Source organism: Natator depressus, chromosome 15 (assembly GCF_965152275.1).
Source record: "Natator depressus isolate rNatDep1 chromosome 15, rNatDep2.hap1, whole genome shotgun sequence".
Taxonomy (NCBI): domain Eukaryota; kingdom Metazoa; phylum Chordata; order Testudines; family Cheloniidae; genus Natator; species Natator depressus.
In genome coordinates this window covers 30,411,834-30,438,066 of record NC_134248.1, presented here as the reverse complement: position 1 = coordinate 30,438,066, position 26,233 = coordinate 30,411,834, and the positions used below count along the sequence as shown (strand labels likewise).

Genomic DNA, 26,233 nt, shown 5'->3' with positions numbered 1-26,233 from the left:
TTCTGTAGAATTTCCTAATGCGAACAAACACCTGTCCTTTCTGTGCTAGCTGACCGCATCGAGGGCTCATTCATTTAAGTTACGTTTCTCCTTTTTGGCACTCCTACTCTCATTTCCGAGCAAAGGGCATGCTTTTTTGGCTGGTTGATGTTACTGGGCTTCATAGTTTATAGATGCCACTTGCTTTATTAAAATGAAGTCTGGGGGAAAGTGGGACATCTTATTATGCAAATGCAGCTTCCCATAAAGAAATATTTTATTAAGACCTCCTCCGCTCCTGTGTTGAACAGATTTGGTCACAGCTTGACATCCAATAAGTTTGTCTAAAGGCTGCATTTTTACAAAACATTTTTCTAATCTATTTTAAACACAGTTCCGGTTATGATGCATTCATTAGAGAGTCTGCTTTCAAACCTGGAAGCATCAAAGGCAGTAAGAGAATTGTATCCAACTGGTTGTCAGAATCAAACGCTGAATACAGGATGTAAGAGTGACTAGAAGCAAAACCTACATTCTCTGGAGGGGTGAGTTTCGGGGCCCAGGCTCGTCAATGTTTTAGATTAATAAAACAAGTAAAATGGTAGAGGTGCAGTCTCAGAAACGTTCCAGAGACACTCGATATAATAAAATGTGAGAAGAGCTAGGTGATGATATTCCAGTGAATAGGTAAGGGCGAGGGGCTAGGGGAGGCTCAAAGCAGTCTGTCCAGAAGAGATTCCCTTGCTCTCCCATCACTGACAGCAATGCGAAGGGAGTGTAAAACGCAGCTAGCTCCAAATGGTGGTGCTTCATGCCCACCGTGCACTGGCATCAATGGGGAATTGGGCTCCCTGCAGGACACTTCCTCCTCTAGCCGGGTGCAAAGCAAAGACCAGGTTCTTAAACTGCTCACTTGGGACCAGATCCTGCTTGGTCCGTAGGCAGTGCAAGGGTCAGGAAAGGGCAAGGAGCCTCCCTTTATCCCTTGCACAACCTGTGTCAGGGCCAAGCACAACGGCACTCCGTGTGCGCAGGGCAGCTGCACGGCCTGCTCTCTCAACACCTCGCAAATGGGGCTGTGGGGGGGAGCCTTGGTCCCTCCCTTCTGCACACTGGCCCCTGGAGCAGGAGCAGCACATGGGAGAGGGGAGGCGTATGCTGTCTTGGGGCTACTTCTGCTCTGGCCAGAATGTAGCCCTAATTTGGTATGGAGGGACCACCAAGGGATGATTATTCATTATGTTAACATTATTTATCAATAAAGCCAAATAAAAAGGTAGATTCTGGTCAGAGTTTTGCTTATTAGCCAGGACTAGGCTATTCCAGACTAGAAGCCTCTGGAGAGAAGAATTTGCAGTGGAAATACTGGCAGAGCCTCTAGCTCAGGGGCACAAATAGCAAACTTGTAACAGCTGGCCTCAGTTAACCGTACAGACGGGTCGTGGTTAGAATATCAGCAAGTTTACCTTAATCTTTTCCTAGATATTTCATCATAATGCTATTTACGTCATCCTCTTTCCCTTCTGCCTCCCATCGCCTTTCATCTTTAGCACCTTCAGTGATTAGTTTTCCGACGCATCCTTCACCTTCTGGTCTTTGAATCTTTGGTCGGCTCTTGACGCTGTCAGCACTTTTAAAAGAAATGATCGAGCCAGAGGATGAAGATGAGTCAGAGAGGTTTCCAGCGTCCTCTTTGGCCTTTGAAATGGTCTTTATTTCAGACAAAACAGTGCTGCCTGCTGTAGCCTGGTCTTCAAAATGAACGCTCACTGGCCTCTGGCCTTCTCTCCTGTCCTTGGCAGGTCTGGACAAACTGCTTGTTGACTGGGATTTTCGAATTGCTGGAAGGAAGTCATCAAAATCAACATTTGTTCTCCTTTCATAGTTGAGAACTGGTATTTTCCAAGTGAACGGGTCGCTTTCCTTTCCTTCAGCCATAACATCACGGAACTGCTTATTCTGAAATACCAGAGAATCTTTCCCCAGATCAGCATTGGCTGTGTCCTCTAATGATGACTCAAGGTAACTTCTCCATGGCTTAAGTCTCGATATATTGAATGCATCTGCTCCCACAGCTGGTGAACTCAGTGTTAAGCTGGAATTATCAATATTGTGTAGGAGTGAGTCACAAGAGCCAAACTTTGATATTCTTTTGAGAGCTGGGGAGCGCGCTGGCTCTGTGTTCTCAGATGATATGCATTTTAAACTGGATGAACGCACTAGGCTAGCTCCTGTAGGCACTCCTGTACTTTCTGTACGTTCATTGACTCCAAACTTTATTGGGAACTCATCATCCTCTTTGAAAGTCCTGCATCTTCTCAGGGAGGAGGCACCAGTTGTTTGGTAGATTGGCAGGGGAGAGGTGTCCTCTAATCCTAATGTTCCCTGCTCTTTCTCTGTTGCCCTTTTCCTCCTCAGCTCTTCTACATATTCAGAAAGTGCAGATGAAGAGCTTGGAAACTTCTCTTCTGCTGTAGGAGTTGACCTCCTTCTCATCACAGATGGAGATATAGCTCCTAATTTATCCATAGCTTTTTTCTGACTGTCAGTTTCCTCCTTATCCACAATTCTTCCTAATTCCCATCTTTGCGTGCCAAAATCTGTCTCACCCATAGTTCTTCCGTATTCCCCTTTCCGAGCACTCAGTGCAGAAGCTGGTCGGTTCATTTCTTGATCTTTGATTTCTTTGTTCATCCTAAGCAACAACGGAAAGAGATACATTTTAGTTTAAGTTACATGACTTGATGTAGCCACAATGTCAGTGAGAAAGGCCATGTCCTGGTATCCAGAAACCTGTTCTTACCTTCTCGTCTCAACTGAACCATTGACTCTAAGTAGGAATTGCTTATTGCAGGTAAATGAACTCTAGCTGTTTCATTAAATGACACTTTTGAGCATAACTGAACTCAACATAAATGTCTCTGAGTAAACTAGAGAAGCTAAAATGATTGACTCAAGGTAGATCACATCACAGACAGTGTACTTCATCAATCTGACATACCAAGACATGCCTCAAAATGGGTTGCTTTCTCAATAGATTTTAGCAATACATGGGATTTATTTGATTTCTGTCACTACCCAAAGATGATACACTGACTCTTCATGAAGCTGAATTATAGCGCACTATGCCAATGTTACTGCATGGTATGTTTCTCCAGTGCTTCCTTTGGTAGGAGGAACTAATTATGATCTCTAAGAGCAAAATAAACGCCTGGCTATGGGCTGGATATGAACAGCACACACAACGGGACAAACTCCTTCCATTCGGAGGTATTTCAGGATTTGCCTTGATGAAAACAGCTTTTTAGAATGGAACATAGGCCAAAACCAAAAACCTGTTCCCAGGAAACAGGAACCTAGCTGTGATGTAAAATTAGACTCCAATGAAAGAGCAAAGCAAGTGGAGCTAGTTAACCTTTGCTTTATCGAACGTCATCTATTGCCCTTTTAAAATCAGTGCAATTTGGGGAGAATCCATTCACCAGCAAATGGAAGACTTGAGCAGTGCTGGCAGAAGGTGCCGCAGAGACCTGAGGGCAGGGATGGAGGGGGTATGGGAATTCCTTCTGCAAACAACCACAAATGCTGATTTTTAATTAAAGGAGCGATGCAGGCTCTGCTAATTAATCCCTGTCAACTGATAGCTATCGTTGTCGTCGCTATTATTAATGGGATGATGCTCTTAAAGCTTGCAGCTTTTCCTAGAAAAGGAATACAGTGTGTCTTTAGAATTCCCTACCATTCTCTTAACAAGGACATGTTTTTTGGTAAACAGTATCAGCACGTATTTGAATGGAACATTATTGTTGTTGACTCACTGGAGCTTTTTTTTAAGGGCAGACACATTGAGCAGGAGGAAATGCAATAATAAGGTGCCATGCCTCATTGAGAAAGGCTATTGGCAAAGTATCAGTTCCCACTGTCAGTGGAGAGTCTCCGTGCCTTCACTAGGGATGGCAGATGCCGGCTGCTCTGAAAGGAGCGGCTCAAAAAACCAAGGCTTGACACTGACAGCCTGGCTAGCTGTGAACCAGCATTTCTGGTTAGGAGCCTATGGAAGGTGATGGCGAGAGAACTCCCTGACAGGCCAGTCGCCATGACACATCTCTTTGACTCTGGGCCATTTGGGTACAGCCCTGAGTCCGAGACACCACGAGGGCGATCTCCCCTCAGTGATGAAGGAAGACCAAGTTCCTATGCAGATACCGTGTCTGCTCTTTCCTGGCTGAGTGTTCTGAGATGGCGGTACAAGGAGGGAGCTCTTACTATAATGTGGTGCTCTGCAGAGACCCACCTTGTCTCCATGCCGGTTTGATGGATGTCTGGGGCTGTTGGGAGGGTGGATGAGGAGGCTGATGAAGTGCGCAGGTGAGTGAACTGCCGGCGGCTCAATCCAGATAAGAATGAGATGAGGCTGGTAGGCTGGGGGAAGTTATTGAGTGATGGAGAAAGTATTTGTGCCCTATCTTTACCTGAGGGTTTGTGCCCACCCCTTGAGACTCGTGTTCCCAATCTGGATGATGTTACAACACCACAGACCAGGAAAGTTTTATCCCATTTGTGCCTGGTGAGGTTATGAACCTTCCTTTTGGCTGTGGGATCTCATGGACGTGTAGGCTGTGAGGTGTGGCCTAGCCACCATTTCAAATTAGTTGTGATTTAAGAAAAGTCCTTTTTGAGCTGGTGGGTCTTTGCCTTTGCAGAACAGGCTGCAGCATAACTCCAGAAGTGCCCACGATGCAAAACAACTACAGAAAGGCAATCAGTTTAAGAAGCACCCCACCACCACCACACACACTCCTTCCTCTCCTGTCTGCTGCAGAGAGACTGCGAAAATTGATTGCAATCATTGTTAGCCTTTGTGCCACAAAGTTCCACGTGAAATTCTTCAAAAAAGATCGCACACATTCATCTGAAGGCCTGAAAACACATCCCCCCCCCATTTAATTTTAACAATATCTGAAGGGGGGAGTTCGCTTTGTTTCTTGTGTGCAGCATGACTGAGATTTTGAGGAGTTATTGTATGTTTCTTCATGGTATATAATTTTGGATCAATAATATCAAGTAACAATCTATAGGGTGCTCTCCCTCAGATTCTTGCCTGTGAAACTAGGAATGGAGTTTGTCAAAATGTATTTGCCTGTAAAGAATTTTTTCCAGCGTTTTGAAGCTGGAGATACTGCTGTAAAGGAAGCCTAGAATTTTCTAACACAAAACTATATTTTGTACTGCATCACTGCAGTCAGACATCATCACTTAGGACCTATAATTTTCTATCATGAAAAAACGTCTTGCTTTTGAATTTGTCTGACAACAAAAAGAAGAAAATGTGTGGATAGTCGATTAGACCAGAGGAACCTAAATATAAATAAATACCCGCGTGTGATGGAAGGGCTGATGTTTTCAAAACCACTAGTGGAGTTTTACCTTGACAATAATAAACCATCCTGACCAGGGAAGCATTCTAGTTGCTATGGTAACATTATGGTAGTGAATAATTGCAGAGACAATGCCGGGCAACTTGAGACCTGGCTCTACTGACCATAAAGTAATTTAAATTTTGAGACATGTTGATAACAAACTGGCATCCAAAAGCAACTGAAGAAGTCACAGGATAATGGCGCATTTGAGCTACTTTCCTTATTGCGTGACGTCAATACACAAAATCAAATGGTGTGGGAGGGCTGAGCCTCTGTACAACATCTGCTGCTCCGTGCAGTTGTGGGCTTGTGATTTCCCAAAGCCAGCAACGTAAGACAAGGTGCACCAAGGTTCTGCAGCAGGAGGAGGCCTGAGCAAACTGAGAAGGGAGGGGAGAGGCTCCTAAAATGGGAGCACCTGTCCAAATGCACTGGCCTCCTCACCTCTCTGATCGGTTCATGAGCATCTCGTGGTCTCACTCCACCAGCCCTTTGGGTCAATGGATAGTCTCCTATTGACGTCGGTGAGCCTTGGATTAGGCCCTAAGAACTCTCCTGACACCTGGGGCTAGCAAGTGATGGAGAGGGCTAGCCATGAGTCAGATAGAAACACAGCTCTGCTTTCACCCAGAATGGTCCCAAGCTGCTGGATTTTCCTGCACTAGACAAATTGAGCCATAAAAACTTCAATTTTACTAGCATACAATAAAATTCTGGGGAACACGTGACAAGACTAAACTAGTATGCTGAGCATACTATTGCTGTAGCCCTGGCTTTCATGCAATTTTCACTTAAAGTCAATTCATGGAAGGTCCCAAACCATTCACGTCATCTCTTGGAATTATAAATTGTATCCTACAAAAAAGCTGGTGTAATCCTTCCAAGAGGATTTACATGGGAATTGCCCCTGTCCATTTCTATGATTCCAAGCAAAGTTGTAAATTGCAGCATCACTGGATTTCATCATTTAAACAGCTAGCTTTTCAGACAGCAGCTTCAATTTTCCTTCTGGTTTTCAAGGCTTAGATAAAACTGCACTAAAGAGGCAAGAACCTCTAACAGCCTGTGAACATGAAAGGGTTAGAATCTGATATTCACTGCACTGTTCAACGTAGCAGACTCATTATCTTACGAAAGTGTTTGGAGCCTGAAACTTAATGAACCGCTCACTTGTTTATTGTTTTTGCTATCTGCGATATTATAAATTCAACCAACAGGAACCATGCTGCTTTTAGACCTTGTCCAAAGAGCAGTTGTGAGAATTCTTCTTATTTGGTTTATGTGCAACATCAGCTGCTGCTTTCCCTTTAAGGAGAAGAAATGAAATCACACCTAAGGCCCTACTTCACTTGCAATATTGTGGAAATTGTGGATTCCGCAATATTAGGCTTTCACCGCAATTTTGTCAGCAGTAATCCCGTCGTGTGTGGGGCTGAAAGTGGGAACCCCAGCCACCCTAGGGCTGAGAGCCCTTGGCCTTCGCTCTCAGCCTCGAGCAGCCGGCAGAGGAAAACCATGGAAAAGTAATAATAGACTGCACTGCGGCAAATAAAAAGGTCCATTGTTACTTGTCTGTGATTTTCCATGGCTTGTCCGCCCCTCAGCAGCAATATTTTGACAATCATCCTGCAATGCAAGTAGGGCCGGAAAGCAGAGACTCCGGCTGTTACTGTCTCCCAACCAGGGTCACAGGGTTTAAGGCTAGAAGGAATGGCCAGATCATCTAGTCTAGCCTCCTGCGCATCACCAGCCACCACCACCACCCAGCATTCACGTACTAAGCCTAGGAACCAAAATTAGCCCGAAGTATCACAGCCCAGATTAGATTTTTATGTGCCACAGGCAGAAAACAGGAGGGACTGAGATGCACTAGTGCTTGAGGCCTCTCTAATGGCAGGGAAATGATTACGTGAGATAGACCCAGAGAATCCTGGCAAGGGACTTGCACCCACATGCTGCAGAGGAAAGCAAAAAAAAAAAACAAAACCCAAAAACAAAACAAAACAAAAACAAAAAAACCCCAAAAATCCAAAATAAACCCCAGGGTCACTGCCAGCTGACCTGGGACAAAATTTCTTTGTGACCCCACATGTGGCTGGCAAGCCAGCCAGCCAACCACCCAAGAGAGAGAATGCTCCATGCCACCTCAGAGGCCTGGTCTGCCCAGCCCAATATCCCATCACCAGCTGTGGCTATCCCTGATGCTTGGGCGGGGGGGGGGGGGGTGTCACTTCCTGAGCCCTGCAGGTGGCCAGCTGAAACTCTGAAGCATGAGATTTTAGGACCATAAAACAGAACCCGGAAGTGAGCCCCAGGGCTGCTGAGTCCTGCCCCTTATCACAATCAATCCCATCGTATCATCACACTAACAAAACAGTTCCAAATCCTACTAATCTGCACCCTTTGCCTACAGAGAGCAACAGGGTTTTTCTCATTCCACAGAGCACAGCCGATAGGGAACCCGATCTGAGCATTTGCTGCTCCCCTAGCCTGAACTGCCAATCGTAGAGAATATAAACATTCTGCTCTGGGGGTTGTGTCATCGGAGGTTAAGCTAAAACCTACCAACATTCAGTGATAATCATTACTTTATGCCATCCAGGGGGTGATGGGATGAGTTAAGAGATCTGAGGCTGAATCAGTCACCGTTGTACATCTTCATAAGAGTTGTGAGTGAGAGCAGCGCAGAGACTGTGTAAATGGGATTCAGGGGGTGAAGGGATAGAGAGTGAATTCTGAGTTCCGCCTCTCAGAACGACTTGACTTCTCTGTGCTGCGATCTTTGTGATAGCAAGTGCTGTAGTCTAAGCTCTGTGTAAGCCACAACTGCCTGAGAACAGCAGCTTCAGCACTTTGCACTAATGAGCAAGAGTGAAATCCACCGCTGCAGCCAGTGCCTTAAGCAGTGCCCAGGCCTCAGGCCTGACCTGTCCTGCTAGAGTGAATTTCATTCCGGACTAGGAACAGCGGCAGCCGGAATGCCTGTAACCTGTGGAAAGTATTCGAAAACAAGCCCCATGCCATAGGTCAGATGCTGACTGCTGGCTGTAACAGAATAGCAGAGGGGAAGGCTAGCTTAGTTGCCTGAGTCTGGGCACAAGCAACAACGTAGTCAGAACAGCCATGTGAGTGAGACGGGCAGAATTTCATTACTCCAGCTTTATTAACAGCATTTCCACTCCTCCCAGAGCACAACAGGGCCCTGTTTCCTGTCTCTTCCCTGCTCCTTACCATGGGGCGGACATGCTCAGCTACTTCCCATACCTCCAAAGCACTCTCAGAAAGAATTCTGGGTTTCACACACGCTAAAATGAAGGGAAATCATTCTTTGAGCACAGACAGGAACATGCCTCCCAAATTAACTGCTCTGTGTGGAAGAGGAGTGGTCTGTCTGCATTTCAGTGTCTGTTAGGTGATTGCACATGGAGCAAACCTATGCACTGTGCTTCTGTACTGTAATCTGGGGGCAGCAACAGTCGCCCTGTGTTTTGTCCTGCAGAATTTTATAACAACATGTGCCCTCAGACAACAGAAGTGAAGTAATTCCATGCAAACACCTCCAAAGAAAACCCAGCTGCAAATACATGTAATGGGCTTTGGGAGGTGTGACAGGCTATACTTTTATGTTCACCCTTTTTACAGGACTATGAGAAACTTTGTACAAAGTGTGCCTTGTGATGTATCATTTGAAAACTCATAATCTGCTGAACATTATTGTCCTGGTAAAATACATGTATCGACATTGTATGTAAGTTATAAGATTCTACTGTATAACATTGCTGTAACATGCTCCAAGTTTAGAGGCACAAACCAGTTCCTCAGAAATAAAAGATGAACCAACACCCAAGCCAGGTGTCAACAAAGCCAAGTGGACTATCACCTAGTTAAGCGGCCATTCTTTGAAAGGAAGAAGGGTATAAGCAAGAAATTTAAATATTGGCAAAGAAACAGGTGGGGGTCCCATCCCACAGACCTCCTGTCACCTGAAGTCCAGCTGGAGATAATCCTCAAAGAGGAGGAAACGATATAAGAATAGAGAACACACAACAAAAATTACCTCTCTCTCCTCCCTTTCTCTCTGCTCATGCCATCAACAGCACCTGAAAGAACACTGAACTGGCTGAGGGGTCCTGGTTTGGAGGCTTGCAGCTAGTAAAAGACTGCAAAGAGCAAAGAAAAACCTTTGCTTTGAATTCATTTGGCTTGCTAAATTAGGTATTAGTTTACATTTTATCTTTTACCCAGTTCTGACTTTTATGCCTCATTACTTGTAATCACTTAAAATCTCTTTTGTAGTTAATAAACTTGTTTTATTGTTTATCTAAACCAGTGTGTTTGGACTGACGTGTTTGGGAACCTCCACTTGAGATAATAGGGTTTGTGCATGGCATTTTCCATTGATGAAATGACGGACTTTCTATGAGCTTGTATTATCTAGAAAGAGAGTGCTGGGCAGTACAAGACACACATTTCTGGAGGAAAGTCTAGGACTGGGAATTTGCTTGTGTCATGTAATTATGACTGACTAGTCAGAGCTTTCATGTAATTCAGATGGAATAATTTACATGCTAGAGGCTGTGTGTGAGCAGGACCAGGAGTGGTGGCTCTCACAATGTAAAAGGCACCTCAGGTTGGAGAACTGAGAAAGCACAACTGTCCATCTGTCCAGAGTGCACCCTGGGTAATGCCACAGTGTGGGGAAAGGAGAAACCAGAGTCACATCAGGAACCAGAGACACTGTAAGGAAACAGCTTAAACCAGGACGAATCCAGCAAGGGAGCAAGCACATGTAGCATCTCCTGCTCACAGATCTGTCCTTGGGGAGATTCGCACTGAGGATGTAGCTGGTTTAAGGATCAGTGGGAAGAGAGAATGAGCCAGACCTTGTACAGACTGGATTAACAAAATCATGCCTTGCACTTCAGTCTATCCAGCAGGTACACTCTTCTCAAGGAGGGCTCAACATTTATCATGCTGCACTTACTAGGAAACAAACATCGGCTCTTTCTTCTGCAAACCCTTGAGTCGGTCCATTGTGACATTTTTGACAAGTCATGCTGTATGTGGAAATCAGTTTAAGCTGCAAGTGAGTTTCTAAAGTAAGGAAACAGCAAGGACTATATTGAGAAAACACTTGTCATGTCTTCTCTGCACACAGTGGTGACCTGTGTGGATTTTCTACCCAGACAGTCTTTTCCGATGGGAAATGAGCAGGTTGCTCAAGGTCTGCAAGCTTTTCGGCAAGTCGCCGTAGCAGTGCTCCTCACAACACGGCCTATTCCCAGGGCTTTGTCCTCTCCTCATAACAGCACTCTTGACATATGGCTCTACTTTTTCTCCCCCACTTACTGGGCATCTAAAAATAGCCAAGTGACCAGATTCTGGCAGCTTGAAAAGTAAAAGCAAACACCACACACCCATCCTGCTAGGATGCAGTGCCCATCGCTCCCAGCTCCCCGCACAGAACTGGGTGGAAATGACATTCTTTGTTTAAATCCATCGGCTTGTGCCACTTGCACAGTGCACCTTCCCCTGCGGTGACCGTCTGCCCTATTCATGCCTGCACACAGGCCCTACAGTGTGGTGTACAACTGGGCCTGCGATCAGAAGACAACTGGCAGGGCATAGCTGTATCCCAGAGGCTGGGAGTCCTTTAAACTCAGACTGTTTGGCCCATTAGTATGGCTACTGAGCTGTGCTTTAAAGGACGGCAACTCTGGTCCTTCCCAAGCTTGGTGGAGTCTAGGCCAGCTGTTGTAAAGGGCTTACCCTTCCACCCTGCCTGCTTTGGCCCTCTTGCTCAAGCTCCGTGTTTTATCCCGAATCAGAGTGGTTTGGAGTTTCCCCTTCTTCAGCTCACGCTAGCTCGCCACAGAGCGCTTTGGCCAGCAGGGAGCTGCAGTGCAGAGAAGCCTGCCGTCTGTTCTCAGGCCGGCTCGCTTTTCACTGGGAGCCTGAAAATGCCTCTTGCTATGGCTGGTAACGAGAAGACAGAATGACCTGCAAACTGCTCCCAACATGAGCGCTCAGAGAAGAACTGGGATTCCTGGACTGGATTGTGTGGGGTGAGCCCAAGGCTTGAATTGTGGAGGAGCAGAAAAGCAGGGGCTCCCACATGGAGCCTCCAAGCACAGCCGCTCTCGGAGACCTTTCACTTAAGAGAAACAGAGAGCTCCGCAGCTGCCTACTACTCCTGCCCCGGGCTGAGTCCTGGCTTTGGACAGTTGCCCCACAGGCCCTGTCAGTGAGTGGGTGAGGGTGACACGGGGGGCCGAGGCACAGCCCTGGCGTGTAGGTGCCTGCAGAGTGACAGCACCTACTGGTTGAAGAAAACACAGCCCCCGCTGGGGAGAATGAACCGTGCATCGCCCCTGGCCGTGAGTCACTGCTGAGGAACAACACAGATGCGAATCCCCAGCACGGCTTTCATTCTTAGCGCTGCATTGAACCTCACACAAGAGCACTTAACAGGGAGGGGTGAGCCTAGGTCTGAAGCCAAATGTCCAAGGAACAATGTACTGGGCTCTGCTCTAGGTTTCAAATTAACCCCTTCAGATGCAGCTCTGCACACCTAGCTGCAGACACAGGTCCTTATAACAAGTGGCTTTAAACTAAACGGGATCCAGAGCCACCAATAGTCTCCCTTCCCTCTACTCCAGAAGCAGATCAAGGCCCCATTCGTAAGACTCTGCCCTGAAGCCCACATATGTGAGAGAGTGACTGTCTGATGACTGAATGCATCTTCCCTGCCAGTATCACTCCAAGGCCGGGAGCTGTTCTGCTGAGATCCTGAAAAAAACGACTGCATTAAAAGCACGTACTGTTCAAACCTTCATATTTATAGATGCACCATGGAATCATAGAATCATAGAATCATAGAATATCAGGGTTGGAAGGGACCCCAGAAGGTCATCTAGTCCAACCCCCTGCTCGAAGCAGGACCAATTCCCAGTTAAATCATCCCAGCCAGGGCTTTGTCAAGCCTGACCTTAAAAACCTCTAAGGAAGGAGATTCTACCACCACATAATCAGTGTGCTTCAAAACCCCATGCTGGCAACAGCAACATCTGTGCCTCTTTTCCTGATGAATAAACGTAGCTGCTGCCAGACACAGAGGAACCATCCCACCTTGTGTATGGAAGAGCTAAGTGAGCTTTTAAAACGGCCTCTGTGAAATGGTCTGTGCGCTCCCGCTCTCTAGGTGCACCTGGCTCATTTATAATGCTGCTCCTGCAGCAGCTCCTTCACACAAAGCCTTCTGGTTTGTAACCTCCTTGTGAGGAAGACCCTGATCAGTGAGAAGGGCTACAGTGATGGTCAGAAGAATGGAGAACCTGTCTCAAGAGAGCAGACTTAAGGAGTTTGGCTTGCTTAGACTAACCAACCAGCCAAAGGCTGAGGGGAGATATGATTGCTCTCCACAGATACAGCAAAGGGATAACCACCGGGGAAGGAGAGGAGTTATTTAAGTTAAGGGCCAATGCTGGCACAAGAACAAATGGATATAAACTGGCCACCAACAATTTAGACTTGAAATTAGATGAAGGTTTCTAGCCATCAGAGGAGTGAAGTCCTGGGAAGTTCTTCTTCCAAGAAGAGAACTGGGGGCATAAGACCCTCGACCGAAAGGGATACGTTTTTGGAGGGGATGGTATGATGAGGTTGCCTCCAATGGCATATGGCCCAACCATGACAGCTGTTAGCAAATCTCTCCGACAGCTAGAGATGGGACACGAGATGGGAGGGCTCTGAGTTTGGACAGAGAATTTTTCCCCAGATGTTTGGAGATGGGTGTCGCCCACATGCTCAGGCTCTAACCAACCATCATATTTGGGGTTGGGAAGGAATTTTCCATCAGGTCAGATTGGCAGAGACCTGGGTGGGGGGGGAGGGGGGCGCTTCACCTTCCTCTGCAGGGTGGGACATGAGTCCCTATTGGTTTGACCTAGTGTAAACGGTGGATTCTCTGTAACTTGAAGTCTTTAAATCAAGTTTTGAGGATGTCAGTAACTCAGCCAGAGGTCAGGGGTCTGTTACAGGAGTGGCTGGGTGAGGCTCTGCAGCCTGTGTTATACAGGAGGGCAGGCTAGATGATCAGGATGGTCCCTTGTGGCCTTAAAGTCTATGAGTGGGCAAATGGGACTGGGAAAAGAACGTTCTGCCTGGGAGCTCATATCCCAACTGTGTTCTATGTGTTTAAAAACAAAGCAACTCATTGCAAATAGTGGCTGGGCTCCCAGGCAGCCCGGCTCACAGGCGAGGCCGGGGTGGGCAAACTACAGCCCGCAAGCCGCACCACGCGGCTCAGCCCCGCTCCGGCCGGGGCACAGGGTCGAGGCCGCACCACGCAGCTCCCGGAAGCAGCAGCATGGCCCTGCTCTGGCTCCTATGTGCTCCAATGGGAGCTGCAGGGGCAGTGCCTAAGGATGGGGCAACGTGCAGAGCTGCCTGGCCACACCTCCGCGTAGGAGCCGGAGAAGGGACATGCCACTGCTTCTGGGAGCCGCTTGAGGTAAGCACTGCTCGGAGCCTGCACTCCTGAGCCTCTCCCCACGCCCCAGCCCCCTGTCCCAGCCCTGATCCCCCTCCTGCACCCCAAACCCCTCATCCCTAGCCCCACCCCAGAGCCTGCACCCCAGCCGGAATCTGCACCCCTTCCCACACCCCTGCCCCAGCCCTGATCCCCCTCCCGCCCTACCGAACCCCTCAGTCCCAGCCCAGAGCACCCTCCTACACCCTAAACTCCTCATCCCCAGCCCCACCCCAGAGCCCGCACCCCTTCCCACAGCCCAACCCAAATTTTGTGACCATTCATGGCCCGCCATACAATTTCTATTCCCCAATGTGGCCCTCGGGCCAAAAAGTTTGTCCACCTCTGGGCTAGGCCTATCTAGGCAGTGCCAAGTCAAGACAATGGAGGTGCACGAGGATCACCCTCACAATGCTCTGCACTGTGACCTCGGACTCGGATGTCATATTTTTGCTTACGAAACAATCATCAGTGTAGCAAGGCACCAAGAGCTACACAACTCCAAAGCAAAGACACCCAGACCAGTGACTAGTATTTCCATTTGTCACATAAAGTGCTGTGCCAGCTGGAAGCAGTGACGGGGCTGCCCTGCATGGTACGTAAACCAAAGGAGCAAAAGCGCTATGAATTCGAAGAAGCATCCGCTGCTTGGTGCGGAAGCATAGGGCCTGATTGGTTTTTACATTAAAATGCAAATAATGAATGTGGTTTAGCGCAACAGCAGCAAGGCCTTGTGCAGTAAGGAAACACTGCCCAGGTGTGTCACCTTTCCTCCCAGGGAACAGTCATTATCACTCCCCTCGCAGGAAGCACCCAGCTCACACCCAGCAGCCACCTCCAGCCCAATCTGTCTCTCCACCATGAATGCCAGGAGCTCAACCCCATGAGCAACCTCTCACCAATTGCACAGATTGTCCTGCTGTGATAGTTGGAAGGTTAGACAGGGTGCTCACATGGATTAAAGAAAGCCTCATTAACATTACTGCCCTTAAAACCCTGGCATTTCAGGCAAGAGTGCCTAGTAATGGAACAGCTCACAAGTATGCCCCTATCTATGAGGAATACAGATGGTGCTGCAGACATGGGGAAATGCAAACTATGGCATCAGATTGCCCTAGTGCATATTTAATGACTTGGATAATGGAGTGGAGAGCATGTTTATAAAATTTGCAGAGGACACCAAGTTGGGAAGGGTTGCAAGCACTTTGGAGGAATTCAAACAACCCTGACCAACTGGAGAATTGATTGGAATTCAACAAGATGAAATTCAATAAAGACAAATGCAAAGTAGTGCACTTAGGAAGGAAAAATCAAATACACAGCTACAAAATGGGGAATAACTAGCTAGATGGCAGTATTGCTAAAAAGGACCTGGGGATAATGGTGGATCACAAATTGAATATGTGTCAGCAATCTGATGTAGATGTGAAAAAAAGCTCATATCATTCTGGGGTATGTTAACAGCAGCATCATATGTAAGACACAGGAGGTAATTGTCCCACTCAGCACTCGTGGGGCCTCAGCTGAAGTTCTGTGTCCAGTTCTGGGTTCCACACTTTAAGAAAGATTTGGACAAACGGTTGAGGGTCCAGAGGAGAGCAACGAAAATGATGAAATGACCTATGAGGAACGGTTTAAAAAAACAGGGCATGTTCAGTCTTGGAAGATGAGACACAAGAGGGACCTGAGTACAGTCTTCAAATACATTGAGGGCTGTTATAAAGAGGACAGTGGTCAATTGTTCTCCATGTCCGCTGAAGACAGGACAAGAAGTAATGGGCTTAATCGGCAGCAAGGGAGATTTAGGTTAAATAGTAGGAAAAACTTTCTAGCTCTCAGGGTAGTTAAACTCTTGAACAGGCTACCAAGGGCGGGTGTGGGATCCCCATCACTGGAGGTTTTTAAGAACAGGCTGGACAAACACCTGTCAGGGCTGGCCCAGGTATACTTGGTCCTGCCTCAGTGCTGGACTTGATGACCTCTCAAGGGCCTTCCAGCTCAAGGTGTTAGACAAGGACAAGGACAAGGACAAAGGTGTTAGATTAGAAGAGTTTGACTCCCTGGAGTGTAATGAGTGTGGGCACTGCAGGAATTCAGCTGTCTTAATAGTTTTGCACTAAGTCTGGAAAAAAAAAAAAAGAGCCAGTACCCTTAAAGAATTAGCAGCCTACATGCGCGGCAGTCAGTCAGTTCCTCCACTGATTTAATCTAAACAGATTTTTAATTAGAAAGTGTGCGCCATTGGGAGGGCATGATGGAAGTGTGGGAGGAGAGACTTCTGTAAACCTGGTCAGCATCAGGCTTGCTGCTCTGCATGCTGCAGGCATCTTTGTTTTGAGCATAGTGGCAGAATCAGCCTGTATTTTCCTACCCAGTCCTGCATTATGACAAGTCTTCTCTAGGATGTTGGTTTCAATTGCCAGAAATTTTATCAAATTATAATGACATAAGTTAAAACTTTTGATCTGTCCATGTGCTGAATATCCCTGCAGGTCAACTACAACCATCTGCTGCACCTCTGAATTTATCTGTAAACAAACTGTTCGGAGTTGGAATGCAACCAAGACAGATTACCACCTCCTACTATACCTTGATCCTTTAGCATAGCTACTGTAAAGGAATCTAATGGCCTCTTTCATACTGTGACAGTGCTTAATATTATGTCGCGCAATCTAGCTATGTTTGTATCTGACATTAGTACGTTGCACTGCATTTTATCCAGAGAAAAGCAGAGGGGAAGCTGATATGCCTTTAGCAAGCAGTTACAAAGTGCTGCATGCCAAAGAGGTCCTTTCCTCTTGAATGAAATATCCCTCAGTTCTTGCCGCCGTCCAACACTGAGAAGTTCTGTGCTACGCTGACGTTTCTCCTGCTCTGAAGCGGTTCGCTGTATTATCTGCTATCTTGATATGATGTAGTGACTATTAAAAGAGGCTTCAACCCTGACTCTCTAGCCACACACAGAGACTGAAAGTAAATTTCATTTGCAATTAATTACATTCTGAGAAAGCACTTTGCATAGCAGAGGCTAATTTCTCCTCTGTAACAAGTTTCTGATTGCTGGGTTGATATACTGTCTCTGGGATCATTCCCACTGATAGTGATGTCATATCCTCTTTATTTTCCTGCCTGGGCTAAAGAACAGCTAGTTTGAAATTCTGTCTAGCCTGACACTATAGACCCAGTGACCCTACTCTGAAAATGCAGAGTCAGGTAGCGGCTCTGGGCTCAATTCATTTCTCAGCCTTCCTAGGCTTATCTTCAAAATCCATGGAAAGGGAAATCTCCCCTCCATACACCATGCTGCCTTCCCAAAAACCCACTTTCAGACTGAAAACTTTGCAGCAAGGAGTGTCATTTTCAGAAGTCCTCAGCACGGACCTAGCTGCACTGAAATCAAAGTGAAACCTCCCTCTGATGGCAACGGGAGCAGAGCTAGGCCAATGGGAAGTACATCCCTGGATGTCTGTGTGTGTGCCTGATTCACCTCACAAGAGACAAAGCAAGGATCACGTAGGCCAGTTCAGATGAGCGTTTGGAAATGTGCCAGAGAAGAGAGGGGATGAGCACTGAGACCCTCATGTTAATGAGATGAGTATCTCATGAAGATAGACAATTCAGCACAGTTCTAAATATATTTCACTCAAAGGGTCCATATGCTGTGTATTCTGGGAGCTCGTTTAATAAAGAGTTGTGCAGTGATCTTCTGCTCCTGTTGCTTGGCTTTGCTCCGCACAGAATAAACATGATTGTGAATGCAGCGATGCCAAGGGCCTGCAATTAAACGCTTGCTTCCTTTGTAAAGGGAGTGACACAAGTGGCTGGACAGATGGTCTAAGAGTGCACTAGACCCATGAGGGATTGGAATGGGTGTACCATGATGGTGAGCTTTCATGTCACAGCGGCTACTTTAGAAGCATGCAAGCCAAGCATGGAAACTGTGTAAAACGTCTGTTGTAAAAGCACCCTTCTCTGCAGTAAATCCCACGTCTGTCTGAAATATGGGGTGACCCATGTGAAATTCACACTCATCAAGGGATGAGCTGAGATTTCACCCAAGATGCTCCTCACCACAGGCTATCTGATTACAGGGCAGTGCAGCCAGAGCTTGCCCGGCTGTTTGTGGGAGTTGCAAAGCCAGGACTGAAAATGGAAGAGGCGTGTGAATTGCTATCATCACTCTGACAAATCTCATCCCCACCGCCAAGCTTTTTTAGAGAGTCAATACACTGGTCGCACTGTGCTGTCTCTCCGTACTGTCCCCAGGAACGCATGCCAATGCACAGCTGGGGCCTTTGGTATTTGAGAAATAAATATAGCAAAGGCATTTATTCTCATTGTGGCCACAGACTATGAACAGCCATCGGGCATGTATCATTAAGGCCCAGAAGAGGAAGCAATAGGACGTTACCAAGTCTAATTTAGCCCATTAACCTGGGATCACTGCCATACCACATTTCAGCCTGCAAACAGTATGAGATTTGCAGAAGCAATGAAAACAGTGTAATCCCATAATCTTTTTTTTATACAGTTACATAACATAAACGAGCCACCTTCTCTTAAGAGCCATGGAAGCTTGACAGATAGGCACACTAACTAATCAAAGACAGAAGACACACTGTTAAGCCAAACATGTTTTAAACTGAATAAAATAAACATTTTTTAAAAGCCTGAATCCCTATTTCAATGGTTCAAGTGTACACTCATATTTAACTGAGAAGAGTCATTCCTGCTGTTTTTAAACTTTCCATTCTAGCCATAAATTTCTGGCCATGAAAAAAAGAAAAATCATCCCCCAGAAATGCTCCCCCCCAACCAAATCTAAGCAAGGAGTTAGAGCAGTGGCTCTCTACCTTTCCAGACTACTGTACCACTTTCAGGAGTCTAATTTGTCTTGTGTACCCCCAAGTTTCACCTCACTTAAAAACTGCTTGCTTACAAAATCAGACAAAAAAATCCAAAAGTGTCACAGCACCCTGTTACTGAAAAATTGCTATGTTCTCATTTTTACCATATAATTATCAAATACATCAATTGGAATATAAATATTGTACTTACATTTCAGTGTATGGTCTATAGAGCAGTGTAAACCAGCCATTGTCTGTATGAATGTCAGTTTGCACTGACTTCGCTAATGTTGTTTACGTAGCCTGTTGTAAAACTAGGCAAATATGTAGATGAGTTGGTGTACCCTGGGCAGACCTCTGCGTACCCCCAGGGGTACATGTACCTCTGGCTGAGAACCACTGAGTTAGAGGAAACTTTGCACGACAGGGCAGAAGCACTAGACAGACAGTCATGTCCCATTCTGAAATGTTACCCCGTTAGTACGTAAATTCAAAGCTTAAGACTGAAGTGCCATCAGTAACTCACAGAGGTTTGGAATGTTGGCCTTAGCCATGTATTTCCTCATATTTGTCTGGTGTCAGCTTCTTCCCGAATGTCAGTTAAGCTTAGTGTGTGTGTGTTTCTCTATTGTTTCAATTAGGGCTATGGGCAGTGCTAGAAGAAGCACAATTTGTAAGCATATTATAATTGCAAAGCAAAATATTGTAAACACCACAGAAAATGCTTTCCCTAAATTAGAGGCAAACTAAGACCTGATACAAAAAATCTAAAAGCATTTGCAAGCCAAATAGAATTCTGTAGTGTGCAATCCACACCAAAGCAAATGACATACAACAATAATTAGTGCAGATTACACAGCAATTAACATGATTATGATTATGCTAGTTGAAATAATTTATACCATAATATCCACACTTGCATTGCAATACAATGCATGTCCAGAGAAAAAAGAATATCAACCAAATTAGGCTCTTAGTTCTGCATGCATGAAAACCAGTACAGCTACAAGGCAGTAAGAGAGGAGAATTTGTCCAGATTTCTCTAAGAAATTTTCCTGTCATGTTATCAATGCAAGGCAGTTCTGAGGTTTTTAATAGAAATAATTTGTTTTTGATAATATAATGTTTTAAAATAAAATAAGTAACATGGCCAGTTCCTGAATGCTCCCAGACCTCCAGTTCCAATGTAATAAGAATATTCAGATACTGAAATCCAAACGTAGGTGATCTCCCTTTTTTTTTCCTGTCTGCAAGCGGTTCTTTCCCTATGATAGTAAACATATAAGTAAATTATAAAGTTCAAAGCAATTTATTATCTGGGATTAGGTTCTGACTATCATCAGATACAAACAATGAGCACCCACAAGATCTTAAGAACAATTGGATGTATCCTGATCTGTTTTCATGGACAAGAAAGCGTGACGCAGTCTTCTCAAGACTCAAGAGCTACACTTGAGAGCTGTGCTGATGGCTCTATGTGGTCAGTGTTGCTGCCATATGTGCTACCACATCTGAGAGAGACTAAGCTTTGTTTCCAAGAGCTCCCTTGGATGGCAGGGTCTAACAATGCTAAGGAGGTACCAGGGGGGAAGAATAGCTAGTGATGTTCATCGGCCATTGGCTTGGAATTGAAATCCTTGGATGCTTTGCATTCACAAGGGCAGCGCAGCTGCAGTGAATAGTACCACAAGATTCCCAAGATGAGATAGCATGTGCTAAGTGTCACAAATGTATGTCTGTCTTCTACTCCTGCTGTCTTGTAAACTAGTAACAGCTCATTGAGATTATCTGGGGACAGGGGCACTCAGCTTCAAGAGAGGCAACTGACAGCTTCCAAACAAGACCCTGCAGGAAGACTAGCAACAGAGGGACCAGAGCAAGTAGCTCTCATTCTTCATTGTCCTATGGCATGAAAAGAGATTGAGTGAAGCTGTGTCTCTTACTCCTCCCCTTCGCTCCTGAAGGTAGCTTCACTCACCCGTTGTAACAAGGTCTGCAGAAAGTCTTTGAAGATTCCACAATCACCAGTGCTGGACGGCACTCATCTTTGGCACTTGCAGAGAGACACTGAAAGCTTGAGCAACGTAAATATTTACTACCAGGTTATCAGCACAGATGCCAATCGAGCCAAAATTACCACTGTAGACAAATGTAAACAGTGTGCCATTTTGTCATCACTCCTCTTGGAAGAGTCTATAGTAATATTGCAATGAGCTGCCCTCTGCTACATGAACCTAGAACCACACATCCCTGGCCGCACGCTAGTAACAGCTAATGGAGCTGCTCCTTTTGCAGCAGGACAGTCAAGGTTCTGTCTCCACCATCGCCATGAAGCTTCAAGTATGCATCATTGTGAGAACCATGAAGTTTGTAGGGTGCAGTGGGCTTGTTACCATATCAATGGGCCTAGAGGAAGGACAGACCCTTCATCCCACAGAAGAGTATCTGCACAGAACCCAGCATGTAAGAGATGACTGCTATAGTATAAGCTAAGTCTAGCAGGGATGTGACGAATACCCAAAACCGTTATGATCTTTATATGTGTGTCCAGTCACTCTGGGACTGTTCAGAAGTGTTTGGATACTGATCCCTCCAAGTGAAGGCCCCCTGAATAGTCCCCTATCTCCTGCATACTGCGCTTAGCAGCTCTGTAATTCAGCAATTTCAACCTTGTTACCCAAGGATGCAGTAAATTCATATAGTTTTGAATTCACTTTCTAATAAAAAGTTGACATTTTATTCTGACTGCGTGATGTCTCTTATTTACTGGGATTCAGAGTTGACAGCCATTTTTGTCCAAATACTTAATATCAGAGAATTACAGAAAAAGTTAATCAAATTCCTGATCTCTGTACACTGGGCTGAATATAATAGCCTTATATCACTCCCTTTTGGCAGCTGCTAGCTCAGGAAAGGAAAACTATCCCACATATATTAGCAAGAAGTGAAAGCTAGGTAGATTTGTTTCTCATTACTGGGGGTTTGTGTAAGCGAAATCTTAATAAAACTGAGATCAACTGATACAAGACACATAGGCTTTTTCTCATTAACTAACTAGATTCATTATCTTCCGTTTGTTTTCATTTGATACAGCTTCCTGCCTAGTACTTCAGTCTTAGATTATTTGAGGCCATTTTCAGTTATAAGGTTAGGATTTGGAATTTGCCATTCCATAGACTTGAGAACGACTCTAGATTGTGACATCTCTTCCAGCCTGAATGCAAAGGATGGTTCTGAAATTAGGCCATGACTGGACCAATAGGTGGCTTTTATTTATCTCCTTATAGAGATAAATACTGTGCTGCCCACAGTCTACAATGCTGCCTATTTATTATAAATCCAGCACAGTTCATCTCAATGATGTAGCTTAATCCATAATTTCTGATTTATTGCCATTCACTTACAGTTACGCCTAAGTAATTTGGACCAAAGACCTAAGACAACCATAGGAATTAAGATAAAAGCATTCCTAAATGCAATGCTAGAGTAGAATTCTGCACACTAAGGATGCTCTGCTCTCTGACGAAGGACTTGTCTCAATTACCTATGCCTAAGTCTAACCATTGCTTTTATTGGTTTTAAATTCCATTTCGTACCAGCAACAGACAAGGCTCCGAAAGGCATTTTCAAACTACAACAAAAGGTATTTAGAATAGTAGCTGCGTGGGGACTTGCTCTTCAGCAAATTAATTCTGGTTTGTATTTATTTTACCTTGTAAACCTGACTTCACAGGGCTCAGACCGCTGCACAATAAGAATGGAGTGTTTAACATTATAAGGAAGACCCTAGTATTAATCTTGAAAAATCACATAAATTCAGTGTAGCTACAAATCAGAATCTGACTGCACACATTACAGGGTGACTATACATCAGGTAGGCACTAAACCCCACTTTGCAAGGACTGCAGTCTGAAAGTCAGGAATTTTGTATACAGAAACGAAAAAGATATGTGCACAATACAAGCAAAAATGACTTGGAGCTAGATTGTGCCATGGATTGTGTGGGCATGAGACGTGCAAGGGGGTAACTTCCCCTCTTGCCCCACCACACACATAAACCTCTTATGTTCCTGTATAGCCTCCCTGGCCTTGGTTCGGGGTATGCTGGAGAAAGCAGGTGGGTGGCGAGTGGGCAGAGACTTGGCTGGTGCAGCTGATCTGGGGAGAGGAGTAGTTTATTTGCTACTGCAAATAAATAGTGGGACAATGGAGAGATTCCCTTCCCTGCACAGCCCCTGGCCAATGGAGCTATGTACCTTCTTCCACACAGGGCTCCTGGCAGAACGATGACACGGACCTTGATTTGAGGACTTCTGAAAATCCAGCCCATGTAAGTGCTTCACATCTGGGATGTAGAGTCACTGTCTGTCTGAAGATCCCCATAATACCAGGGCAGAATTTCAAATAAGATGCCCGCCTTGTGTCTTCATTTCCAGGTCTATTTGGAGGGTTTCAGTCAAATCCTTAGCACTTACGTGCCCAGTTCTGAACCCTTCCTCATGCAGAGTAGCATTTCCTCATGTCAGGATTCTCTCTGGTTTCAGCTGGCCTGTTCTCAGGAACAAATGCTATCCCTGCAAGCAAAGGCTGCACACTTGGCCTCTGTGCTAATGTCGTTTTGTGTGTGTTTTATGTTCTGACCCTCTCTCGGGGCTAATTTCCTCGGTTTCTAGTCCCTCACAGCTGTGACCCAAGCTGAGCCACATTAAGTATCTACCTGTCTGGCTGCTTATATATGCCATTGTCCAACTTGCTTACAGCTTGTTAACATTTTCTTCAAAAATTAACATGTCATGCATTTATACACCTTAATATAAAATCTTCCCTCAGTGGTAAACGTGTGAGCGTATGGCATACAAATCCACAGAGAGACTGCATTATCTCTTTAAATCATCTCTAGAGAATACATCAAGGAATATTATCCTGCTTGAAGTGTGGTTTTGAAGTAGCGGCTTTCATCTAACATTCCACTGATCCTGGTTTGGAACCGACTACCTCCTTTGATTTGATGGTTTGACCTTAAATACCATGCTCCCCCACTGAGCTTCCTTCTCCACACGTTGAAAAGAATGTAGCCTGAAACATCTCTGGGCCAATGACTGTATAGTACCTGACCTGAATAGGCAGTCACTTTTCTACAGAGGTTTTAAATAATGTATTAAAATTAATGACACGACAGTATTAACCTCTCAATTATGCTCCACAATGTAACTTTCCTATCTCCACCTCTTTTCTCTACTCTTCAGTCTATAAAATGGCAGCTACCTTAAATGATGGTGCGATCGGTCAAACCAAGACATATTCGTAAAATGCATACTTGATAAGACATTCTTCGTAATCTTTGGTACTCTTTGGCCATTGTGTGATAACTCCCCATTTTTAACATTCATGTGTAATAATAACTACAGGTGTCTCCTCTGTTCCCCTCCATGTACTTGCAAACTAGACAAGATTGGAAAAAACTTTCCAAGAGTGCTCGCTGAAGGCTGCTTCTGAGCAGTTTAGCAGACTAAAATAGTTCATTAGTTGGTGTGTTATGCAAACTGAACAAAACATGAAATTGTGTATATTTTAATTATATTTTAATTAGACAGCAAGTATTGAAAATGTAATAAAATATCTTCGCCAGATAAGCCACTTTGATGAATCCATCAGCAATGTTTGCAAATTGATTTTTCCCCCTACTGTTTTAAAAATACACTGGCTTGAAAGAAAAGTAAACATGAAACCAGTAGATGTCACCACCTGTGGTGATTGGGACTGATTCAAAAGGCAATCATGGCGCCCAGTAATCATTGGTGCGGTTTTATTACTGAATGACAATCAACATGCAAGAAGCCACCTGCAGCAGTTATGTTTCGGTTCTTACTTGGACCTGCAGTTGCTTTTGCATTCAGATTAGAATCACATCTCCCGAGCGTTTGCCCTCCAGTGTCCACACCAAATGGGCGACAGTGGTTCTGGCTGAGATATTGGTTCATTGCTCAGGAAAAGGTCTGGTAGGCAGCTCTTGTGACATGTCGGTCGAAGCAGTTGTGAGATGGAAGGAGCTGTTCATTCCCTCTTTTCTCTCCATTAAATGGTGGGAACAGGCATTAGAGTCTCTGGGAGCAGCAGTAGACAGCACTCTGACCCTAAGCCTTTTACTTTCCCACCGCCAAAGGGGGCGTAGATGGAGTCATGCAGACCATAACTGCATGTACAATGGCACATAATTCAGTGTGTCATTTTTCTCTGCCTAGATGGGTGAGTTTGCATGTGTCTCCAGTTGTGGCTAAAGCTTTTGACAAGGCATATGATTGCTAAAGGCGAAACACAAGCCACTGGCATCACAGCACTAGTCTGAATCGCAGACAGAGACCCAAGCATCTCTCCCTACTCCTTGCTTCACAGCTGTGGCTATATCGCCATCCCTGATGCCTCCACAAACAACAAGCTGTTCCTGAAGCAAATTGTGAATGGCTGCTGCACACTTCCCAACAGGTGCAGAATGTTAGACCTGAACCAGCTCTTTAGGGGACTGCAGAACGTGTTGGTGTCACCAGAATATCAGAGTCTGGGCCAGGTGTCTTCAGTGTGCGCCTGCTCTGAGAGCCTCGAGCTCCGCTGAGCTTCAGTGGCATGATTGTGTCAGTCAGAGGCAATATCCACTCCATCAGAATAGGCAGCTTGCAGCCAAACAGAAGGTGCAGGGGCTCCTGAGTATGGGTGCTCATGTGAAGCCAGGGCTGAGATCAGCCACAGAAGCGGCGGCAACTTCTCTAGAAGATATCATGCTTCTTCCTCCAAGGTTGCAACAAGCGTGATCACAACGTCTCTTCTTCTTCTAGCTCTTCTATTGTTCACTAAGCCCCGTACGAGACAATAGACAGCTACCACTATTTGTGAGACCTAGAGGAAAAAGCCCAGTAGGAAACAATTAAATGGACCTCTGCCAGATCCAGTAACAAAACCATGTATTTACTATTTGTTCTTCTCTGTTACTCAGTAGAACTTTTACAGTTTTCTCAAAGAAGAAAAGCAATAGCTTGCTTGTTCCAAAATGTGGTTTAAAAAAGCCGTGGTAGACATTTCCGTGGTTCTTGCTCAAAGTCTGTCTTGTTCGTTTGTTTATCACAAGCGCTGGGACACTATTATGGATACAACTTCTGGAGCTGCATGGCTTGCTGCAATATTAAGCCTGTCCGTGACATGGATTTACCTTCCAGCTACAGATAACATTTGTCTTTTTAGACAGCTGGTTCATCCCATGTATTCTATTCGGTGTCTGCACCACACTCCAGTCCAGACCTAACAATCCACACTGAGAACAGAGTGGCACTTTTGATTTTGAGTTTTCCTTCCTATATTCTCCTATGGGGCCCGTTCTGTCTGTACACACTTGACAGATATTTTGCATTGACAGAAGGTACAGCAGTAGTCTGAGCTTGGCAGCGCCCCCCCTCATTAGCATCCAG

The 26,233-nt window shown here is 45.4% G+C and overlaps 1 protein-coding gene across 5 annotated transcripts in view; it reads right to left on the bottom strand.

Annotated features, from left to right (window-relative positions):
* Positions 1 to 26,233, bottom strand: part of MYO18B (myosin XVIIIB) — a 191,943-nt gene that overhangs the window by 343 nt on the left and 165,367 nt on the right. For all 5 annotated transcript variants that reach the window (XM_074973149.1, XM_074973145.1, XM_074973146.1 and 2 more), the window contains exon 42: positions 1,446 to 2,674. In XM_074973149.1, the coding sequence (XP_074829250.1) occupies positions 1,447 to 2,674 (1,228 nt within the window). In that variant the 3' untranslated portion in view covers position 1,446. The remainder of the gene's footprint in view (positions 1 to 1,445; positions 2,675 to 26,233) is intronic.